General features: G+C 38.2%; 1 protein-coding gene across 2 annotated transcripts in view; it reads right to left on the minus strand.

Annotated features, from left to right (window-relative positions):
• Window positions 1–1,167: 1,167 nt before the first annotated feature.
• Window positions 1,168–23,017, minus strand: part of xkr6b (XK, Kell blood group complex subunit-related family, member 6b) — a 182,796-nt gene continuing 160,946 nt past the window's right edge. Inside the window, exons 3-4 of one of the 2 annotated variants that reach the window (XM_061929301.2) lie at window positions 17,604–18,519; window positions 1,168–2,362 (exon numbers count right to left, since the gene is read on the minus strand). In XM_061929301.2, coding sequence (XP_061785285.1) covers window positions 2,338–2,362; window positions 17,604–18,519 — 941 coding nt within the window. In that variant the 3' untranslated portion in view covers window positions 1,168–2,337. Of the gene's footprint in view, window positions 2,363–17,025; window positions 18,520–23,017 lie in introns of those variants that run through there. The other variant, XM_061929300.2, reaches the window with a different exon arrangement.

Below are 23,017 nucleotides of genomic sequence, written 5' to 3' on the forward strand. Positions count from 1 at the left end.
GTGGGGTCAGCAGGAAACCATCCCGAGCAGAGACGGGTCAGCAGCGCAGAGATGTTCCCAACCGATACACAGGCGAGCGGTCCACCCCACCAATAAAAATTTCAATCAATCAATCAATAAGGCGCTTTTGGTAGCCATCCACAATCTTCTGGCAAGCTTCTGGTTGAATTTTTGACCACTCCTCTTGACAAAATTGGTGAAGTTTAGCTAAATTTGTTGGTTTTCTGACATGGACTTGTCAAAACGTCAAAGTGGTAAAGGGATGGCTAAATCAGGCTAGAATTAAGGTTTTTGAATAGCCTTCCCAAAGTCCTGACTTAAACGTGTGGACAATGCTGAAGAAACAAGTCCATTTCAGAAAACCAACACATTTAGCTGAACTGCACCAATTTTGTCAAGAGGAGTGGTCAAAAAATTCAACCAGAGGCTTGTAGATGGCTACCAAAAGCGCCTTATTGCAGTGAAACTTGCCAAGGGACATGTAACCAAATATTAACATTGCTGTATGTATACTTTTGACCCAGCACATTTGGTCACATTTTCAGTAGACCCATAATAAATTCATAAAATAACCAAATTTCATGAATGTTTTTTATGGCCAACAAGTATGTGCTCCAATCACTCTATCACAAAAAAATAAGAGTTGTAGAAATTTTTGGAAACTCAAGACCGTCATGACATTATGTTCTTTACAAGTGTATGTAAACTTTTGACCATGACTGTATATATTTAAAAAGTCATAATTATTTTTGCATTTATAATATGAGATATAAAATATTTATATAAATATTTTTATATTCAAACCAACTTCTCTGTTAAGCGATTTAGCAGCGCTCCCTCTGGTGGAAGTAGTAGTATGCAGTAAAATGCAATACTTGATTTATTTTATATAGACTGCAAGTTTTTGTAACATATTGCATATAGATATACATAAACTGTGGTATGTGTAGCACTAGTGGTAAGCGTCTCTATCTAGTGGTACGCCAAATATTCACTTGACTAAAATACAATGTTTTATGTTCCTCCTATATAGTCAACAGAGTGTTACTGTTCAAACTGTGTGCAATGTTACAGTGCCCCAAAAATATTAAATATACTTGTTAAATAAAACCTACGCCTTGTTTTTAATGAATACGTATGCCTACTACGCTCCTGTATTTTAATGTTGGTTGTTGTCTTATATTCAGGTAAATAAATAGTTATGTGTAAACCTCACCTTTGCAGAACCTAATCAATTAAATGTGAAATGAATACAATACAAATCATACAGCACTTTCAAATACTATATTTATTTTTCTCTTCTGGGATGAACAGTCTCATATATGAATCTACAGTAAGGCTTACATTATATTTTCAGCATAATAGTTAATTAATCTAAAAACCAAAACATACAAAAAGAACTTTAGCACCATATGTTATTCATATTAATAATATTCATATTGTTCCCTGAAACAGGGCAAAGGTACAATACTGGACATCTGCTTGTTTTTTTGTTTTTTTAAAGAAAGGGAATTCCATGAAATTACATTTTATATTCAACCATCACAATGAAATCCATCTCTAAATTTACACACTGTGCCAATTGTTTTAATCATCCATTGATAGAAATCAAATACAGCCCAGGGAGAAGTTATTTGAATATACACCCACAAGCTAACACAATCTAGAAATTGAGTGAATATTAACAAAGCAACACTTTTTTGTCGTAATATTTGAAATCAGCAGCAATTAATGTGACACTCATAGTCATTGCAATATCAAATTCATTTCCCAATAAAATGTTACAGCCAATTCTACAATAATAATGAAATAAAACACAAACAGGACATATAGATGACTTTACAACACCGCAAACACGTTCTAGATATAACAATTTTTTTTGTGTTTATTCTTTTTTGAGACAATTCCTTTCTGGAGTTTTTGTGCTTCTGGGACCAAATGATGTAGCATTTCATTGTCCCAGAATGAAAATAACAAACAGACAAGAAATGAAAGTAAAAAGTAGGCTGAGGATAACTACAACACAATGCGAACACTTTTGTTTGTGCATTGAGTGGTAACAAAAAAATGGCACCATTAGGAAGTTCTGCTGTAGATTTTTGTGGTTTTGAGGTGCTTGCTTTCGAGCATTGTGTTTTTTTTCTTGTTTATGCTCTTTGGAAAACCCCGGAAAAGTGGACTCCACAATGTTAGCACCACTGAGTGAGTTTGTTGAGCACCAAGTTATCAGGAAAACAAAAGACATTTCTTCCTATACTGTAAGAGCGGGTTGAGATGTTACTGTAAAACTGGAACGCACTGCGACAGGAATCAGAGGGGTCGTCGTGCAGGAACCGTTCATCGCCTCACAATCAGATGCATGCTGGGAGGCGAAAAAACAGGAAATGTCTCCAAGTGAAATAAAGGATGAGATTGCTCCGGACTTTACTGTATGCACATTTTGAAACCTCCTCCTACACCCTTTTTTTTTTTTAATTCAGACAAACATTACAGGACAGAAACAAGTCTTGGCACTACAAATCATTCATGTCAAGGCATAGATAGACACAAAAAATACAAAACAATCATCGAGCGGCGAATTTGTGGCTGGCTGACGTTTAGTTGGTTTTCTTTTGGAATAGAATAGGCTTTTATTGTCATTGCACATGAAGAAGAACGGAATTGTGGAATACTGACGGCTGAACCCATCAGGAGCAGTTTGAGGTTCAGTGCCTTGCTCAAGGACACCTCAACATAAAGTCACAAGGGATTGAACCAGTAACCCTCCAGTTACAAGTCGACCACTCCACCCACTGAGCCATGCCGCCATCAAACAGTGTCAAAACATGTCGATTTTCGAATGAGTCACGATTTTTTTTTGTAACGATTCTTGATCGATTACAAAAAAATCAAAAATCGATTAAAAAAACTAAATATATTTTTCAAAAAAAAATCTGTTCTGTCCAGCCACTCCGGCAAATCATATTGTTTAGAAAGAAGAAGTGTGGAATACTTCTCTTGTTGCCTTATTTGTATTTGAATTTATTAAACGTTTGAGTAGAATTTTATTGAACAAAAACTGTTTTCTTTTACGTAATATAAACATTTATCAGAGCTGTTTGTCTATTTTATGGAGGAATGTAGGTAATCATAGAACTGGGACCCAATGTTATTAAAAAAAACTATTGATTTTAAATTGAGAATCGTTTTGAATCGAGAATTGTTTTTGAATCAAATTGTTCCCTCCAAGGATCGAATCGAATCGTGTAGTGCCCAGAGATTCACAGCCCTATTAAATATACTGTGGAAAGTCCAACACAATATTGTTTGGAATTAGTAAAAAAGGTTAGGCAGTCTGAAGTCGCACACAAATTCTAGCGACCATTGATACGTGTCTCTGTCCTGGCTGCTCAGTACAACATGGCCAAGCTGACAATCCTACTAAAAGAAGCTGAAAAGTCTTTATACTCGGGCTGTCAAGCAATTGAAATTGCTAAAAATATCCCTGATTGTGAAATGGTACGTATTTCTGCCTTGACTAGCTGGTGGCATTGGTTTGATTCCCAGACAGAGTTGCCTCAGAAAAGGGCATCAGTCAAAAACATTCTGTAAAATATAATCATCTAATGACTTGCTGCGGGGGCCCCTGACAGGGAAATATGAAAAAATAAGTTTCACATTTGAATCGCGAATCTTATTTATCACAATTCTAAATTGATTAAACATTTTCAAGAATACAATTAAAAAAATTAATTTTTAGGCCGTCTTTCCGTGTTCACTCACTGGGCGTATAGATCATACGTCAGCAGACAAGAGGAGCTTTTGTAATCTGATACCTGGATTTATTGTCATTTTTGTACCAAATAGTAAATTGCAATAATCGGTTTGAATAGAGAATCGTGTTAAATCGAGAGATGATTCTGAACCGAGTGTCAATTCAAAAAGAGTTGAATTAAATCATGAGTTTTTGTAAGATTCGCATACCTAAAGGGAAAAACTGAAAACTGAAAGAAAAAAAACAATGAAATATGTGCATTCTGATTAATTAGAGTCCCGGTTAAGTAATTGCAAATAATTACATTTTAGGACGTCTGTTTTTTATCTGATACGGAGTTTTTATCTGACAATCTGTTTTGTCGATTGACTTGAGTATCGACACATAGGCATGTAACTTAAATTAGAAATGCACCAGGGGATATAGGCTGATTGGCAACGCTAAATGGTCCCTAGTGTGTGAATGTGAGTGTGAATATTGTCTGTCTATCTGTGTTGGCCCTGTGATAGATAGATAGATAGATAGATAGATAGATAGATAGATAGATAGATAGATAGATAGATAGATAGATAGATAGATAGATAGATAGATAGATAGTACTTTATCGATTCCTTCAGGAGAGTTCCCTCAGGAAAATTAAAATTCCAGCAGGAGTGTACAAAATTGAGATCGAATTTAAAAAGTAAAAAGTAAATAATAGGGGTATAAATGGAAACAAAATAGAAACATATTACAATAGAATAAAAATAAAAAGCAACAATGAGAATAAAAATATAACAGTAAAATAAGAATATAACAAGAGAAACTAGGCAGTAGTGACAATGTTATGAAAAAGTATTGCACTGTTATTGTTTTGCATCCCCTGTCATCCTAGTACCCCACTCCCCCCCAGAGAGATGAGGTGTCCAGGGTGTAACCCGACTTCCGCCCGTGTGGAGCTGGGATATATACGTATATATTTATATTTATAATTATATATATATATATATATATATATATATATATATATATATATATATATATATATATATATATATATATATATACAGTATATATATATATATATATATATATATATATATATATATATATATATACATATATATATATATATATGTACACAGGCCAAAAGTTTGGAGGAATTGTCTCATTCAACGCGTTTTCTTTATTTTCTTGACTATTTACATTGTAGATTGTCACTGAAGGCATCAAAACTATGAATGAACACATGTGGAGTTATGTACTTAACAAAAAAAGGTGAAATAACTGAAAGCATGTTTTATATTCTAGTTTCTTCAAAATAGCCACCCTTTGCTCTGATTACGGCTTTGCACACTCTTGGCCTTCTCTCGATGAGCTTTGAGAGGTAGTCACCGGAAATAGTTTTCACTTCACAGGTGTGCTTGAAGCTCATCGAGAGAATGCCAAGAGTGTGCAAAGCAGTAATCAGAGCAAAGGGTTAAGTACATGACTCCACATGTGTTCATTCATAGTTTTGATGCCTTCAGTGACAATCTACAATGTAAATAGTCATGAAAATAAAGAAAAGGCATTGAATGAGAAGGTGCGTCCAAACGTTTGGCCTGTACTGTATACATACATACACACACACATATATATATATATATATATAAAATCGGGTAGCCATCCCCAATATACATATATATATATATATATATATATATATAAAATCTAACAACCACTCATATTGTGAGTGGTTGTTAGATTTCCATCTCTGATACATTTATGCCATAAAAACAGTACCAAAATCCTTGCGCGTAAAAATCAAACTCTGCGTGCACACGGATATCTTTTCTGCTCGTTCGGCCTTTTTACGCACGCGCAGACTCTGTTTGTGCTTGCAAAGTGTTTCTCTTTTGGGACTTAGGTGTGGGCATTGAATACACAGCCAGGAAACGTGCCTCCTTCACTTAAAACACCTGCTGTCTCCTGGTCAGAGCCAATCCAAGGGAAGATGATGTAGTGTATTTTGTCATTTTATACACATTTTTGACACTACAAGCTATAAAACAATGGCATTACTTTAACGACAACCTTTAACAACTCATTAATGATAGATTATTTCTAACATCCGGATAATTGCAATGCTGCATTATATTGAACTACATTATATGACAAAACGTGTCGATGCTCTGATGTCGCAGTGCCGAGTCACAAGTGTGATACCCTCACAACAGAATCAATGTGTTGTTTTTAAGGGTGTAGCGATTAGTTTTATTTAGATTAAATTCAGAAATTGTGGTTGCCGGTACTATTCAGGGCCGCTATTATTTATTTAGAACGATACAATCTGAAACGATTTAGTAATCTTTTAGCACAAAAAAACAACCAGTGTAACTGTGAAATACAGCAAATGGTGGATACTGGACACTACAGGGGAAGTTTCCTATATTCCTGTTATTTCTTGTAAGAGAATTAGGTATAAATTAATTATGGTTACAAACAAGCAAGTAAACAATTAATTGCATTCACATCTTATTTGAATAAAGTGCAACCAACATTTTAGGTTGAATTAGCAGTAGGTTTACCTGCAAATTTTACTGTTGTTTTTCGACATATAAAAATAATATAAATACAAAATAAATTAAACAATTTTTTTTTAAAGTTAAATGAGCAGTGGTTTGACCTACTACTACTCTCATTTTAATAAACAGCTAGGGTAGCAGAGAAAAGCCACAACAAACGCAAACGCCACAACACAATACCATGAAGCCACAACACAACAACTTTCATTTTTAGCACAATTGCAAAAACCACAACAAATACAAACACAACAACACAATAAAATAAAGCCATAACAGAACAACTACAAGCCAAAACACGACAATACAAAAACGGTACAGAAGTGACAACAGATAAGTTTTGACGACCCGCTGACTTCCTGAGACGGAAAGTTGAAAACTGTTTAATCGTACAAAGTTTGAAAAGTAAGTGAAGTGTGACCACTTTTTCAGTCATTAATAACTTCTTTTATTTTTGAACTAATAGCAATATAATATGTTCAGGAAGTTGGCCCGTCGCCGCAATTTGCTCTGCTGTCACATCTGTCATGCCCGCCGTGTCATTTGTGGCTTAAAGTTGTGTTGCGGCTTCATGTTATTGTTTTGTGTTGTTTGTATTTGTCGTGGCTTTTGCAATCATGCTGTAGCTGAAAGTTGTTGTGTTATAATTTATGATTTTTGCCGACTGATGGTGACGACGCCACAGACGGGCAAACCGACTTGAATAACGTTTCACGTCCTTATCATTGAAAGTGCTAATCTTCATATAAAGTCTGCCGTTCTTAAATCCAGATGTTTATACTTGAATCCAAGGAATATAAATACAAAACCCAAAACCAGTGAAGTTGGCAGTTGTGTAAATCGTAAATAAAAACAGAATACCATGATTTGCAAATCCTTTTCAACTTATATTCAATTGAATAGACTGCAAAGACAAGTTATTTAATGTTCAAACTGAGAAACTTCTTTTTTTTTTTTTGCAAATAATCATTAACTTGGAATTTAATGGCAGCAACACACTGGTGCATTTTTACCACTGTGTTACATGGTCTTTCCTTTTAACAACACTCAGTAAACGTTTGGGAACAGAGGAGACCAATTTTTGAAACTTTTCAGGTGGAATTCTTTCCCATTCTTGCTTGATGTACAGATTAAGTTGTTCAACAGTCTCTGTTGTGCGCCACACATTTTCAATGGGAGACAGGTCTGGACTACAGGCAGGCCAGTCTAGTACTCACACTCTTTTACTACAAAGCCACACTGTTGTAACACGTGCAGATTGTGGCTTGGCATTGTCTTGCTGAAATAAGCAGGGGCGTCCATGAAAAAGACAAAATTGGTTACTCTGTCCAAACTTTAGACTGTAAATACTTAAAAAAAGACACAGTTTACCTGTAAAAGGTAACAGTTCCCTCAGATTGGCTCTGACCAGGAGACAGTAGGTGTTTAAAGTGATCGATCTGAAAGAAGGAAGTGCTAGTGCAAACTGAGTCAGCGCGCGAGCAAACGGATGAAGAGTGTGCAAATTGAGTTTGCGGGCTCACAAAACGATTCCGAAGGAAACTAAAGTTTTAAATTATATTCAAATTATATTTTAAATAAATGTTGCTATTGATGCGTAAAAATTGTGGCCCTACTTTTGATGCGACTCTGCAAAATGTTGTCTCACGGTTTTACTGTTAACAGCAGTTACTGTAACTTCTTTTTAAACTTGGGAGGCAAGTGTGGAATGCGTAGCGACTTGCCTTCTGAGCAGCCAGCCGCCATATTTGCGCACGTATGACATGTTAGAGTGTTAACGTGTCACATAAGACAGTCACCCCGAGAGTAAGCGCGACCCTGGAACTGATAACTTTCAAGAGTTGGACTGTGTTTGACGTTAGAAATTCCACTGTATATTTAAAAGCAGTGAAGCTTGGATTCAAGCAGAGAACATGCTTAGAGTTGCTCGAATGACGGAGAAACAAAGTGCACAAGCTAATTTTGAGCGCGCTGTGGTAAACACACAGACTTCCAAGTACGACACAGGTGGACTAAAGACGTTGGCTTCGCGTTTTCTTGCAGCGGAACTTCGGATGTCGTGGCTGGCTGGACTGAAGCACCCCTAAAAGTTAGAAGGCACGACAAGGACTGAGAAGATGTTCAGTATCATACACTCTTGCTGTGAGACGTGGAAACGTTATTGGCTTGAAAACTCTGTATGCGTTAGAAAAGGCTTCCGCTTGCAGTCTTAGCTTTTGTAACCCATTTGGTCTTGAAATAAGTCATTTGGTTTTTAGACTGCTCGAATTCTTGTAAGCAGGCTTTACGGAGGAAATATGCAAACTGACCTGTTACTAAACTAGAATACTTATAATAAGCACCATAAGATTAAATATTGACAAGATAATCTTGGTTTTGATGCCCCACTCGTAAAAAATAAACCAATGAATCACAGTGTAAATTGCACCTGATTTGTACATGTGTCCATGTCTGGAAAATGAAAACAAACAACACATTTCCCTCAAAAGTAAGCAAACACTGAGGGCTCCCAGCAGGTGAGGTGTAGTCCAGAATGGAAAAATTGGGTGTGCATTTTGTTGAGGAGTGACATACCTGGGGATGAGAACTGCATTGAGACACCCCTGAGTCAGCGGATTTAGTGGTCTTTGTGTGTTGCTCCTGAGGAACCCCTTGTATTATTTTTTGTTGGCTATGAAAGCGTCTAACTAATCAACATGGATGCCCACCACCACATGTGGGAACAACTCTCCATGCTGGAGAAGCTTGGCACCTTTAAGGGTACGTCCCCTGACACGCTGAATAAGCACTTGTTCACTGCTGACTCATCAATTATACCGGTCAGTGGAGCTCATTGGATGTTCTCATGTCAGGATCTCAACCAACCAGAGTATGTGGAAGTTTTTAACGGGGGGGTACTTGGAGATCGGCGAGAGGGCGGAGCAGCAACCAGGGATGGAGTTGAACGAGCTACGAGGACTGCGGGAGCTGTACACTGCAAACACTGAAATCTAAGTAAGATTAAATATCTCAAATAAGGGTGATATTTGCTTATTTTCTGTCTGATAAGATAATTATTCTCACTAAGCAGATTTTATGTTAGAGTGTTTTACTTGTTTTAAGGGTTTTGGTCCTAAATGATCTCAGTAAGATATTACAGCTTGTTGCTGAGATTTTATGACCTATATTGAGTAAAACATGCTTGAAACTAGAACATCAACTGTTGCAAAGCTGTGTCATCAACACTCACATGTATAAAACTACCTTTTTAAAGTAATCATTTCTTATTTCAAGCATGTAAAAAAAAATCATGACTTTGACACAATTGTGTCTCATATTAAAACAGATGACAGCCAAATGGACTTTGCTGTTTTATTTTCAATGAAACAATAGAAAATACGTACTCATATAGTAGTACAGTTGTTATTAGTGAGAATATACTTATTTTAAGGTATTTTTGGGTTCATTGAGGTTAGCTAATTTTACTTGTTTTGGAAAGTCTTGACAAGCCAAATGTTCTGGTTCTATTGGCAGATAATTTTGCTTAGTTGAAATAAAATACCCCTCATTTTTTCATTTGTTTTTCTTGTTTTTGAACACTGACTTTTTGCAGTGTAGGTAGCTTCCTACGCTCGCCAGGGAAGCCTTTAAACAGTGTGGCTTATTTGTTCATAGGACGCACACAAAACAATGAACAACTTTGGGTCCGTCACCTTTCGTTATGTCGGAGCAGGGTCAATTAACGTGATGACGTGTCAAGCGCACTGCGTTACTCTCAGTGTTCGGCAAATAGGCTTCCAGGCGGTCTCTGTGATTTGATTTGAGTGCGACTGCAAAATAAGCCACCATGGGGTCAAAGAAAGTTGTGAGTGCCTGAAATTTTATAATGAAGGTGAGAACACTTTTTAATTAAAAAACCCCAACTTGAAGCAAAATACGAAGGTGGCGTCTGTGAAGTTCTACTCTGTACTCTGCAATGTTTACTGGATTAAAACATTGTTAACTAAGTGGATCTGATAGAAGGACCCAATAAAATTGATAAAATCTAGATCGCTTGGAATGCCTGTAAATTTAAATCAGGGGTCCCCAAACTTTTTGACTCGGGGGCCGTATTGGGTTAAAAAAATTTGGCCGGGGGCCAGGCTGTATATATATATATATATATATATATATATATATATATATATATATATATATAAGGGGTGTAACGGTACACAAACATTTCGGTTCAGTACGTACCTCGGTTTAAAGGTCACGGTTCGGTTCATTTTCAGTACAGTAAGAAAACAACAAAATATACATTTTTGGGTTATTTATTTACCAAATTTGCAAAATCTTCCACCAACAATATTTTTCTTAGTGGAATATTTGATGTGAAGTAATCGGAATCTTGGATAGGTCAATAATTCATAATAACATTGATTTTGATTCAATATTATGTTTTGAGCAATGACAGTTTGAAAGAAAAAAAAACTGCTTTGTTTTATTAGTCAACATTGTAACTTTTTCTAAATTACATTTAACCTTTTTTATTTCACTTTTGTTATGTTTTTGTTTATTTTAATAGTAATTTTAGAATGTGCCGGGGGCCTTTAAAACATTAGCTGTGGGCCGCAAATGGCCTCCGGGGCACACTTTTGACACCCCTGTTAGATAATAAAAAATTAAATCTGATAAATCTATGGATAAAAAGCAGAGCCTGGCGACACAAGCCCGTTTATCATAAATCTCTCGCTCTCTCTGTCTCTGCCCCTCCCTCACGAATGCTGCTGCACGCACAATTTGTTTTGTTTTCAACCCCTTCTTAACCCTGAACGTACATTGAAAGTACACGCAACCCTAACTCAAAATGAGGCATTTAAGAAACTCCGCCCTGACAGCTCCGCAAAAGAGGACATGTCCGGTGAAAAGAGGACGTATGGTCAGTCTATCCTAGCCCGTTAGCTGCTAGCATGCAGCTAACGGTTCCACACCGAGGAACAACGCACTGCCGTGTGTTGGGCCCCGGTGTGCATTGTTTACATAACGTGCGTTACGCTACTTAATATGTCCGTGTGGAAACTCGTTCGGTACGCCTCCGAACCGAACCGGAACCTCCGTACCGAAACGGTTCAATACAAATACACGTACCGTTACACCCCTAACATATATATATATATATATATATATATATATATATACACAACCCGGCCCCCGGCCAAATTTTGTAAATTAAAAAAAAAAAATCACTTGTATATAAATATATATATATATATATATATATATATATATATATATATATATATATATATATATATATATATATATATATATATATATATATATATATAATATATTCCTAGCGCGATGTCACGTTATCGATGGGAAAATGCATTTTTAGACAATATGATTTGCCTTAGCAGCGAGGAGACACCGAGAGTAACAAGTGGTAGAAAATGGATTTGAAAGGACAAATAAAAAATAAAAAAAGTATTTATTTTTTTAACTTGGGCACCCCTGCTTTAAATACACAGACATAGTCTCCGCACGGCTGCTCCCGTGGTTTATGTGGCGGTGAACAACTGAGATTAGTTTTTTATATTATTAATCCACACACGTTATATGTGCAATTTTCCAGGTTGATGATGCACATTTATTAGAACAAAAAAATTAAGGTTATGGTAAGCAGAAAAAAAATGGTTTAAACGTTTTCCCCTAATATACAGTACAGGCCAAAAGTTTGGACACGCCTTCTCATTCAATGTGTTTTCTTTATTTTCATGACTATTTACATTGTAGATTGTCACTGAAGGCATCAAAACTATGAATGAACACATGTGGAGTTATGTACTTAACAAAAAAAGGTGAAATAACTGAAAACATGTTTGTCCAGGGTGTACCCCGCCTACCACCCGAATGTAGCTGAGATAGGCTCCAGCAAACCCCCCCCCCCCCCCCCCCCCCCGCGACCCTGAAAGGGACAAGCGGTAGAAAATGGATGAATGGATGTTTTATATATGCTCTTTTAATATTTAATGCTCTTTGTGTTCTTTGATGTTTCCCTCTTACACACATGTAAGACGGATGTGTGCTATGGCTATGAGATTTTTTCCCCCTTGGCCTCAGTCTGGACCCCCTCTCTAGGGCCCCAGGTTTAGACTGAATTAATTTTTGTCTCAGCTCCCCCTCCTCAGCGTTTACCTGTTTCTCACCTTTTTTGTAAGGGACGCCGGAAGTTGGCAGACCTGTCAGCGATCCTGTTCTGTCTCCCTGTAATGTTTGTCTGCTCTTGAATGGGATTGTGCTGAAAATCTTAATTTCCCCACAGGGATTATTAAAGTACTTCTAATTCCGATTCTTATTCTAGTTTCTTCAAAATAGCCACCCATTGCTCTGATTACAGCTTTGCACACTTTTGGCATTCTCTCGATGAGCTTCAAGAGGTAGTCACTTGAAATGGTTTTCACTTCACAGGTGTGCTTGAAGCTCATCGAGAGAATGCCAAGAGTGTGCAAAGCAGTAATCAGAGCAAAGGGTGGCTATTTTGAAGGAACTAGAATATAAAACATGTTTTCAGTTATTTCACCTTTTTTTGTTAAGTACATAACTCCACATGTGTTCATTCATAGTTTTGATGCCTTCAGTGACAATCTACAATGTAAATAATCATGAAAATAAAGAAAACGCATTGAATGAGGAGAAGGTGTGTCCAAACCTTTGGCCTGTACTGTACGTATTGAGGCTATAGAGTGTGTTTTATGCGATTACTCAAACAAAATAACCAATAGATTATTAAAACAATCAATAGCTGCAGCCCTAGACAAAAGTTTTAATTAAAGGAAAGGTGATGCTAGATGTTTATGTTTTCATTTCATTTGTCATGTTTGTGCATAGTTTTCCGCGTGTAAATTATTCTTGATAAAATGTTCATATTTTTGGGTGTTAACTGGATTTGCGTTAAATGTATCCAGTTTTTGTACAATTCGATCTTTGTCAGACAGACCCCTCACAAAAAGTACTATATTGTGACCCAATGCAGAAAGCCAATGGTGTTAACTTCAGGTGATTAAAGGTACAATCCACAATAATGAACACCTATTATTGGTCTGCAAAATAATGATCGTTTAGCACAGTCTCTCCCTCCTGTTCTTTTCCATCCCTGGCAAAAAAAAGAAGAGCCCTCTCGCCTGGAACGCAAACTTTTAGGTGGCATCTGCCTTATTACAGTACGATGTTTTTAGGCACGTGCGGCCACATAGTGAAGCAGACAACCACTGTTCAGAGCCCGCGTACATTTCTGCCTGTACTTGACAGTAATAGATTTCAATGAATGGTTCTAAAATGACACTGTTGACTTTTAAAAGCCAGCGGTTTGTAGCTAGAATAAATGGCACAGGATCATTGCATTTTTTTTTTTTTTTACAGTTGTGGACCAAAATAATGTCATATAATAACAAGAAATACTAGAACTAATCCATTGTTAATATCAAAACAAAAACACTCTTTAGGGTTGAGAAGGGAATGGTGGAGGATTTGATTGTTAAAAATAAGACAGCTTTGGAACGTGTTTACAATATGTGTACCACGGTAAACACACGGCAACGTCTAATCGCTCCCAACACACAAATGGTCCCAAAATACCCCCAAACAACTGCATGAGAGAAATGCTGCAACTTCACGTAACAAACGGGATGCACGTCTTTAAAGATATGAGCTAATAATTAATTATTAGTAGGTTACAATTACTAGTTATAATTAAAAGAGTAAAGTCATTTAAAAAGTAACTCAGTATGTGTTTTGCTAGTGTCTACTTTAATGTCTGTGTGACAAAAACGAGTAAAACATCCACACTGTATTAATTTTCCAATGTTGGTTGAATTCCTGCACTGTGTGTGCATGGGTAAGGTTACAGGGAACATTTAAAACATTGATAAAATCCCAAGTGGATTCAATGTTATTGGAACTGATCAATGCTGGCGCTGTCTAGCTCAATGGGTGTTGTTGGTTTACCAATTATAATGTGTACCGTTATCTGAAATATGTTTTATATTTGCGTTATTATTCGCTTGTTTCAACAATATTTGCCCTTACAGTGTCTGTTTGAGAACCCTCCAAAACAGTGGTTCTCAAACTTGTTTCACCAAGTACCACCTCAGAAAACACATGGTTCTCAAAATACCACCCCACTGTAACATATGTGAACATACGGGTTAGTAATTGCTAAGTGGAAACAGGGTAGGATTAATTAAGTTTTGCTTTTTCCTACTCCTTTTCATACATGTAAAGAAAAATTAAAATATGTAAAATGTATCATATTGCACCTGTATAGATGTTCGAAATAAACTTCAACCTACCAATCTAAATGACCAACATTAAAATAAAGTACTATAGTAGGCCTAAATATTCTGTATTAAAAAGGCAGAGGTTTTATTTAACAAGTGTATTTAATATTTTGTCCACTGTAACATTGCACACAGTTTGAACAGTAACACTGTGTTTGAATATTGCATTAAATGATTATTTGGCTTACCACCAGATGAAGCCCATGTACCACAGTTTGACATTAGCATAGTTAAGGTCTGTCAAAGTTCCGTTTTGTCCTGAACTTGCAGCATTTCTCCCTTGTTTTCATGATTTGTTTATGTTTGTGCCATTTTTCTCGTTGCATTTGATGCCCAGCAGTACCTCAATTTACGAGCTTTATTGCTTATCTCCTATTGAAATTAATTAAAATCAATTTAGTTGGTGCTAGGCCCCGCCAAAACAGCACAATTTGAACATGCAACATTCAAGAAATATTGTCTAAAAACAATGCAACAGAATGTACTCTGAACAACTATGGTAGTTTTATGAAGTACGTAAAAATAATGCACAGCATTTAGAGAGTGCACTTCTACATATCGCTTTACAGCTTCTCCACATTTTCATGGATAAACATCCGCCGTTTGGATATTATTAGAAAATTCTCGGCTGGCGTTAGATTCACTCTGCTTCAATATGGTATGATACGCTCCAAATGCTTTGACAAGCTAGCTCCAAAATGGGTCATATTTTTGAAGATTTTTTTCTTTAATTAATGAACATCACCCGCTTCTTCTTCTCAGCGCCGTCCTTAACGGTCACTTTCGGTTATGTCGATCTCTAGCTATAAGCTAAATCTAGCTAGTAAGCCGCGGATGTTTTGGTCAGATCTAACAGGGTTCACTCCCAGCAGGACCCAAGACATTAAAACAATGTTGAGAACTTGTTGTATTAGGTCCTGACGTTGAGCAACTTGCATATAACATTGAAAAGTGTTTTTTGACGACGTTTAATCAATGTTGGGTTCTGACGTTGGTTTGACCATTGAATCTTGGTCATTCTACAACACAAATACAATGTTGAAACAACATGCCTTTTGACAATGTTTATTCAATGTCAGGTTGGGATGTTGATTTGACCAGTGAAACTCGGTCATTTCCCAACCAACAACGAGGATCCAACATTGGACATCAACGCTGTCTTGATTTACAAATACTATTAACGATATAACTATTTTGCAATGTTGTTCCAAAGTCAATTTTAAAAGACATGTATGTATAATCAATGTTGTATCAACGTCTTGTGCCTGCCGGGCTGCGGAATTTGCTACGCCAACTAATGGCGGGGATGTTGGTAACTCAAATTTTTGCTTGCAACTTAGAGCATAACAATTAACCGGGAGACAGCTTTTAAGTTGAGGTACCACTCTATAGGGCGGGGGTCATCAACCCACGGCTCTCGAGCCGCATGCAGCTCTTTAGTGCTGCCCGAGTGGCTCCCTGGAGCATTTTTAAAAAAGGATTGAAAATGGAAAAATATTTTTTTTGTTTTAGTATGTTTTTTGTTTGAGGACAAACATGACACAAACCTTCCCAATTGTTAGAAAGCCCACCATTTAATATGTTTGTGTGTATGCGTCACTGATGAGACTATTTGGTGAAAATCGTTTTGTCCTACTAATTTCGGTGGTTCTTGAACCCACCATAATGTGGACTGTGCCGCAACAATTTGTTTACATGTAAAATATTCCACTTCTTCGTCTGATTTTGTCCACCAAAAGTTTTATACTGTGCGTGAATGCACAAAGGTGAGCTTTGTTGATGTTATTGACTTGTTGGAGTGCTAATCAGGCTATTTAGGCTAGCTGTATTTAATTTAATTTAATTTAATTTCCTTTAATTTTATCTTTTTTGTATATAATTTATATTAGCCTGTCTCATGACACATTATCTGTATGTAATATTGGCTGCAGTTTGTGTGCCATGTTGTTCCACACCACGTCTACACCTTTGGCCATTAAAAGCCAGTCATTTCCAGGAGTTATCTCACCTTCTGAGTAGCTTCTGATTTACTAATGGTTTCTAATGTAAAAGTGTGTACAATAAATATTACATTTCTACATTTCTGTCAACGAAGATTTGCGTCAGCCTGCGACACATAGTCATTTTGATAGTAGGCTATTATAGCTAATATAGACACTTACATTATGTGTTGTCTTCATTATAAGGCTTATGTAAGACTTTTTTTTTGAGGCTCCAGACAGATTTGGTTTTTGTATTTTTGGTCCAATATGGCTCTTTCAACGCTTTGGGTTGCTGACCCCTGGTATAGGGTGTGTATATGTGTGTTTGGTTTTGGATCATATCTGCGTTTGGAACATGCTGACCACCGTACCCTATTTTCGTGCTCTTTCTGTTACATTCCACGCTTATTCCATTGTGTTCTGCCATTATTACGTATGGCTCCGCCATGAGGGTAAGGCATGCCATAGCGCCTTGCCTCCGCCAGAGGGCAGTGTGCGCTAAAAACCGTTTTTTTTAATGAATAGGCGGAACTGATTGAAGGTCAGTGTGCTTGCGTCTCTCTTCCCCTCCACGCATGATGTGATTACCATTTAGGATTTTGGAACCAAAATAGAACAGCCAGGAGAGCTCACAGGAAGGGAAACCTCTCTCTCTCTCGCTCTCGATTTGCAAATTTTGGGGTTATTTACATAAAAAATGGCAGTAAAGTTTGGGATGTGCGGGCGGAAAAAAAACCTGCATCCTTTTGATACCCTCCTCCAACATTCCCTTTAGGCGTCATACAATATGCCCTTCACAGGTATTCACAATACAGAATAATGCATTTCATAATGAAACATTCATGTTATCTACACACGCAGCCCCATGGGTTCATACTATTTTTCTCTTTGCGTGGTTTTTTTCTCCCCCAAAAATACATCATGACTGTGTTTGGACGGTAAGAGGGATGAGAAAGCCTTTTTTTTTTTTCAGAACGCCGATTCATACTGCAGGAGTTCGTAGAGAAGCGGGCCGTCCCTGTACCTGATGCCCACGGCGTTGGGGCTGATGTACTGCAGCACGTTGATGGTCCTGCGCAGGCGTCGGTCCACAAAGTGCGCGTCCCAGGCTGGGTAGCGCTTCCTGGGCATGTCTATCTTTATGAGGGGGCCTTCCGTTTGGATGGGCCTGCCGGATGCGTCCATGGGCTCTGTGGACCTCACCTGGAAAACAGGAAGGCAGGTGTCTGTGGCGGTTTCATCAGACTCCGTGTACTCCCCCGCCAGCCCCCGCGTTGGAGTGGCCTGGGAGCCCCGTGGGCCGGGCGTGGTGGCCATGGGCTCAGCTTCGGGGGGTAACGGGAGGCCCCAGAGCAGTTCCGCACAACAGGAGCTGGCATAGACCCTCAGGCGGGGGCCCATAGGGTGCAGGACCCCGTAGTAGAGGACCATGCAGGCCACACCCGAGGCAAAGCACAGGAAGACGCTACAGAGGGCATAGGAGGCGTAGGCGTCAGTGGTGGCCGGGTCTCGGTACGCGTACCACAGCGAGCTGAGGAGGGCGTTCTCTAGCAGCACCACGGCGTAGTAGGCCACCATGCGGTAGCGCGTCTGCCCCTCGCGCACGTTGAACCAGCAGAAGACGTAGACCACGCCCACCACCATGTTGAACAGCACCTCCTCCCACTTGGACATGCAGAAGTCGGTGCCGCCGTGGATGACCCAGAAAGCCATGGCGCACCAGTGGAGCACCACGAAAATGCCAAAGTAGATGTGGAAAACCGAGGCGAACAGGGCGAAGGAGAGCACCCGGGAGGAGATGGTGAAGAGGCGCCAGAAGAGGTGCACCAGAGCGCCGCGGTAGCTCATGCTCTTCTCGTCGTCTCGGGAGTCGCGCAGGAGCTTATGGTAGGACGATAGCACCCAGGACAGGGACAGGAGGGAGGACATGGCAGAAGAACCTGACAGACGTAGAGAAGATAGAATGGATGAAATGAATAAAAAGAGGGTGTGCAGTCTTGTCAGTCTCAGCATCTTCTAGAGTAGTCAGTGTGCAGCTTGTATAGCAAATAAATACATCAGTACCTGCTTCTTTCAATGTCGTCAGTACCAAATACTAACACTCTTTCAGTGTTGGTGCTAGGAATTTGCACCATTTTTTTACCCTTCGCGTTCATATTTGTTGCATTTTTGTTGCGTTTCGCCTGATTGTAAAATATGTCGATCAAGAGGGGGTGTGACGTTCATATGTTGTCAATATTCAGTGTTTTATCGTTCATAGTTAATATTGTAAATCCCATTCTTTATTTTCATGTACATCAAAGACATGCACCTGGGGATAGGTTGATTGGCAACACTGAATGGGCCCTAGTGTGTGAATGTGAGTGTGAATGTTGTCTGTCTATCTGTGTTGGCCCTGTGATGAGGTGGCGACTTGTCCAGGGTGTACCCCGCCTTCCGCCCGAATGCAGCTCCAGTACCCCCCGCGACCCCGAATGGGACAAGCGGTAGAAAATGGATGGATGGATGGATTCTGGGTGACTCATTCAGTAAAAAAAATGTAAAATTCTATTCCGTTTTTTAAGGCGCTGTGTCATAATGACATATCATCTTTTGAATCCTTCAGAAATGTTATATTCTTTACCTATTTCTCTTAGTCCTAATATTATTTACTTTAAAAGAAAGAAGTTAAAATTCACTTTGATTAGGGTTTTCACTCAGTCCTGTTACCTTAACACAGGGGTGTCAAAGTCTTGAATTAACTATCTATGGCCCCCGGGATGGTATTTGATTAGTATTAGAATTGGCCTGCAGGCCACAGCCGCCTGCTGCTGTTTTGCACGCACCAATACTCCATCAGTGTTGGCGCTAGGAATTTTCAAAATTGTTTGTAACCGTTTTGAAAACAAATGATACATGTATGCATTATCCTGTTATATCTCACAATCTATATTGTGTTTTGGAAAAAGGTTGTCATAAATGTTACTTAATTCATTAAAAAAATAATACAAAAGAAAACACATTTTTATGTATATGCCAGGGTCGCTTCCACCCGATTGAAGCTGAGATAGGCTCAAGCTCCCCCCGCGACCCCGAAGGGAATAAGCGGTAGAAATGGATGGATGGATGTAAATATATTCAGTTATAAACGCTTCTTCTTTCCTTCATGGATCTAAACTTTACCGCAGCCGGTATTTTTTTCTATATTTTTATTGTAATATTTTCAAAATGTGTTTGTTCTATTTTATATAAGACAAATAAAACAATTAAAAGTTGTTTTTATTTTTTAGTTTTAATGCCAGTATTTTAATAGTCCGGCCGGCAAGTGCACAGATTTTCCTCCATGCGGCCCCTGAGCTAAAATGAGTTTGACACCACTGGTCTACATCAACTTCAGATTTATCCGTCAATTCTAAGTTTTTATTTTATTTTTTATGTTGTTTGTTGGGTTTTTTCTGCCCTTTTTGCCAAACAAAACTATGTTTTTTATGGCAAACACACAAAATGTGCAAAATCTTCCACAAAAAATATTTTTCAAAGTGGAATATTTGATGTGAAGTAATCGGAGCCTTGGATAGGTCAATAATTCATAAAAACATTGATTTTGATTCAATATTATGTTTTTAGCAATGACAGCTTTAAAGAAAAAAAAAACAGCTTTGTTTTATTAGTCAACATTGCAACTTTTTCAAAATTAAATTTCACCTGTAAGCTTTTTTATTCCACTTTTGTTATGTTTTTGTTTGTTTTAATAGTATTTTTCGAATGTGCCGTGGGCATTTAAAACAGTAGCTGTGGGCCACAAATGGCCTCGGTGCCACACTTTTGACACCCCTGCCATAGATAATAAAATAATTAAATCTGATAAGTCTATAGATAAAAAGCAGAGCCTGGCGACGCTTGTGCGTTTATCATAACGCACAGTCAGTATCTCTACTTCAGTAAACAATGACGGTGATGATGTCACTTGCTACCTTGTCAGCCACTTCTCCGAGAGACTCCTTTTGAACTCTCCTCGCACATTAACACTTCAAAAGGCACATATTTGCCCCGTTTGTTGATCTGCAAAGTATGTTTTTGGGGTGGAGGAGTCTGGTCGGGTGCTGGTTAGCTTGAAGCTAACTGCTAGCCAGTCTCCATCCTCGAACGATGTCGATGCAGCGGGAGATAAAAGTGAAGTTTCCATGGACTCACAAAGACTAAAACAAGTTATTTACTGGCGACATGGCTATACTTGCCAACCCTCCCGGATTTTCCGGGAGACTCCCGAAATTCAGCACCTCTCCCGAAAACCTCCCGGGACAAATTTTCTCCCGAAAATCTCCCGAAATTCATGCGGACCTGAGTGACGTGTCGACAGCCTGTTTTCTCGTCCGCTTTCCCACAATATAAACAGCATGCCTGTCAGATCACGTTATAACTGTAGAATGATCGAGGGCGAGTTCTTGGTTTCTTATGTGGGTTTATTGCTAGGCAGTTTCATTAACGTCCTCCCAGCGCGGCAACAACACACACCAACAACAGTCACGTTTTCGTCTACCGTAAAGCAGGCCGTCTGCCGTAAACAGCAATGTTGTGATACTCTTAAACAGGACAATACTGCCATCTACTGTACATGCATATGTGACATTAACATCTAGGGCTTTTAGAGAGTGCAGTGCACAACTGCGCACACAACAAGGAGACGAAGCAGAATGTATCATCAGAGAGGGTGTTCAGCATGGTTAGAAAAATAGTGACAGAGAATAGAACAAGAATGGACAATTCAACCCTTAACTCAACAATGAGTAGATGAGTGTTATGTGTGTGTATGTGTAAATAAATGAACACTGAAATTCAAGTATTTATTTTATTTATATATATATATATATATATATATATATATATATATATATATATATATATATATAATAAAATAAATATATATATAGCTAGAATTCACTGAAAGTCAAGTATTTCTTATATATATATATATATATATATATATATATATATATATATATGAAATACTTGACTTGGTGAATTCTCGCTGTAAATATACTCCTCCCCTCTTAACCACGCCCCAAACCACGCCCCGACCACGCCCCCGACCACGCCCCCGACCACGCCTCCGCCCCACCCCCGACCACGCCCCCCACCCCCCTACCTCCCGAAATCGGAGGTCTCTAGGTTGGCAAGTATGGACATGGCACAGGATGAAGTTAAAAAGGTTGACTTTACACTCATCTTAGTGTTTACCATGAAGTCTTTCTTTTGATAGCCCCTCGCGGTAAAGTTGTCCGAGTGCAAACTGAGGCAGTATTTGTCATTGATAAATTAAAAAAAAAATTAATTTTAAGAAATTGTACCGGAAAGTTCAAGAGCACATTTTTCCATAAATGTTCTTATTCATGGAAGCCTGTCACAAATTTAGCACTTCTAGTTTACACTAGTTCATTAACAAATGATAATGGACATGTGGCAGTGTAGCGTACCTAAAGTGTGGCGTAACTCTGCTTCACAACACGCCTCATGTCAAGCGGAAATGATCTGTGATGCACTTTAGTCACTATGTCGCTATATTTCGCCAGCAGAGGTACTATTATTAAAAAGTAAAATCCGGTAATCAAATACAAGCAGTCACAAAAGTAATTACATTGTGAGTGACAGCAGAGATCCGCCACCACAAGCCCAAAGCGTACAGAAAACCTCCGAGAGCGAGCGACTCAATCTTTTTATCACTTGCAGGGAAACACAGATTAGAGAGACTTTTCTGTGGTTTGGCAAGACTTTGAACACTACTGCTTTACTTAATTCTCCAGGAAGGAACATTTGGTAAATGTTGAAAAGTAAAATGAACAAAATAAACTGGGAAAAATGCAAAAGGACAGCAAAAAGGCATAACTTAATGAGAAAAGGCTGAAATGTTGATACTAATAAATATAAACACAAAGATCTGTTTCTAAATATAAGTTTTATCTTTCTTATTAGCCTATGTCATTACACACAACATGATGATGTCACTCTACCAACATATTGAAAGAATATTAGAAAGAATATTTAGCATTTTAAATATTTGAAGGCTCCACAACCACTGCTTTTCTTTTTGTGTGAATGTTCAAGCATCCACACATATAAGATTCTACACCAAAAAAAAAAAAATCTATTTATTATTATTTCGCTGCAAAATTTTCATCCGATTGGAACGGTTGAAGTATAAACATGTTTGGCTTGACCGGAAATCGCAAGCTCCCTGTCACGTTCAAACACTGAGGACATCTATTAAACAAGACAAAAGGCAAGGAATCAAACAGAGACAGAATTCAATTTGGACTCAATATTGAGGAGAGACATGGCCACTGCACTCTCTGTACAGTCCTGCACCACGCTCTGACGAAGAAGGTTTTCGTCTCCTCTTTTATTCAGATGTTCAATGTTCACGCACCAACACATGTCACAGCAGGAATGGGAAGTATGTAA

This window comes from Nerophis lumbriciformis, linkage group LG34, assembly GCF_033978685.3.
Source record: "Nerophis lumbriciformis linkage group LG34, RoL_Nlum_v2.1, whole genome shotgun sequence".
Taxonomy (NCBI): Eukaryota; Metazoa; Chordata; class Actinopteri; order Syngnathiformes; family Syngnathidae; genus Nerophis; species Nerophis lumbriciformis.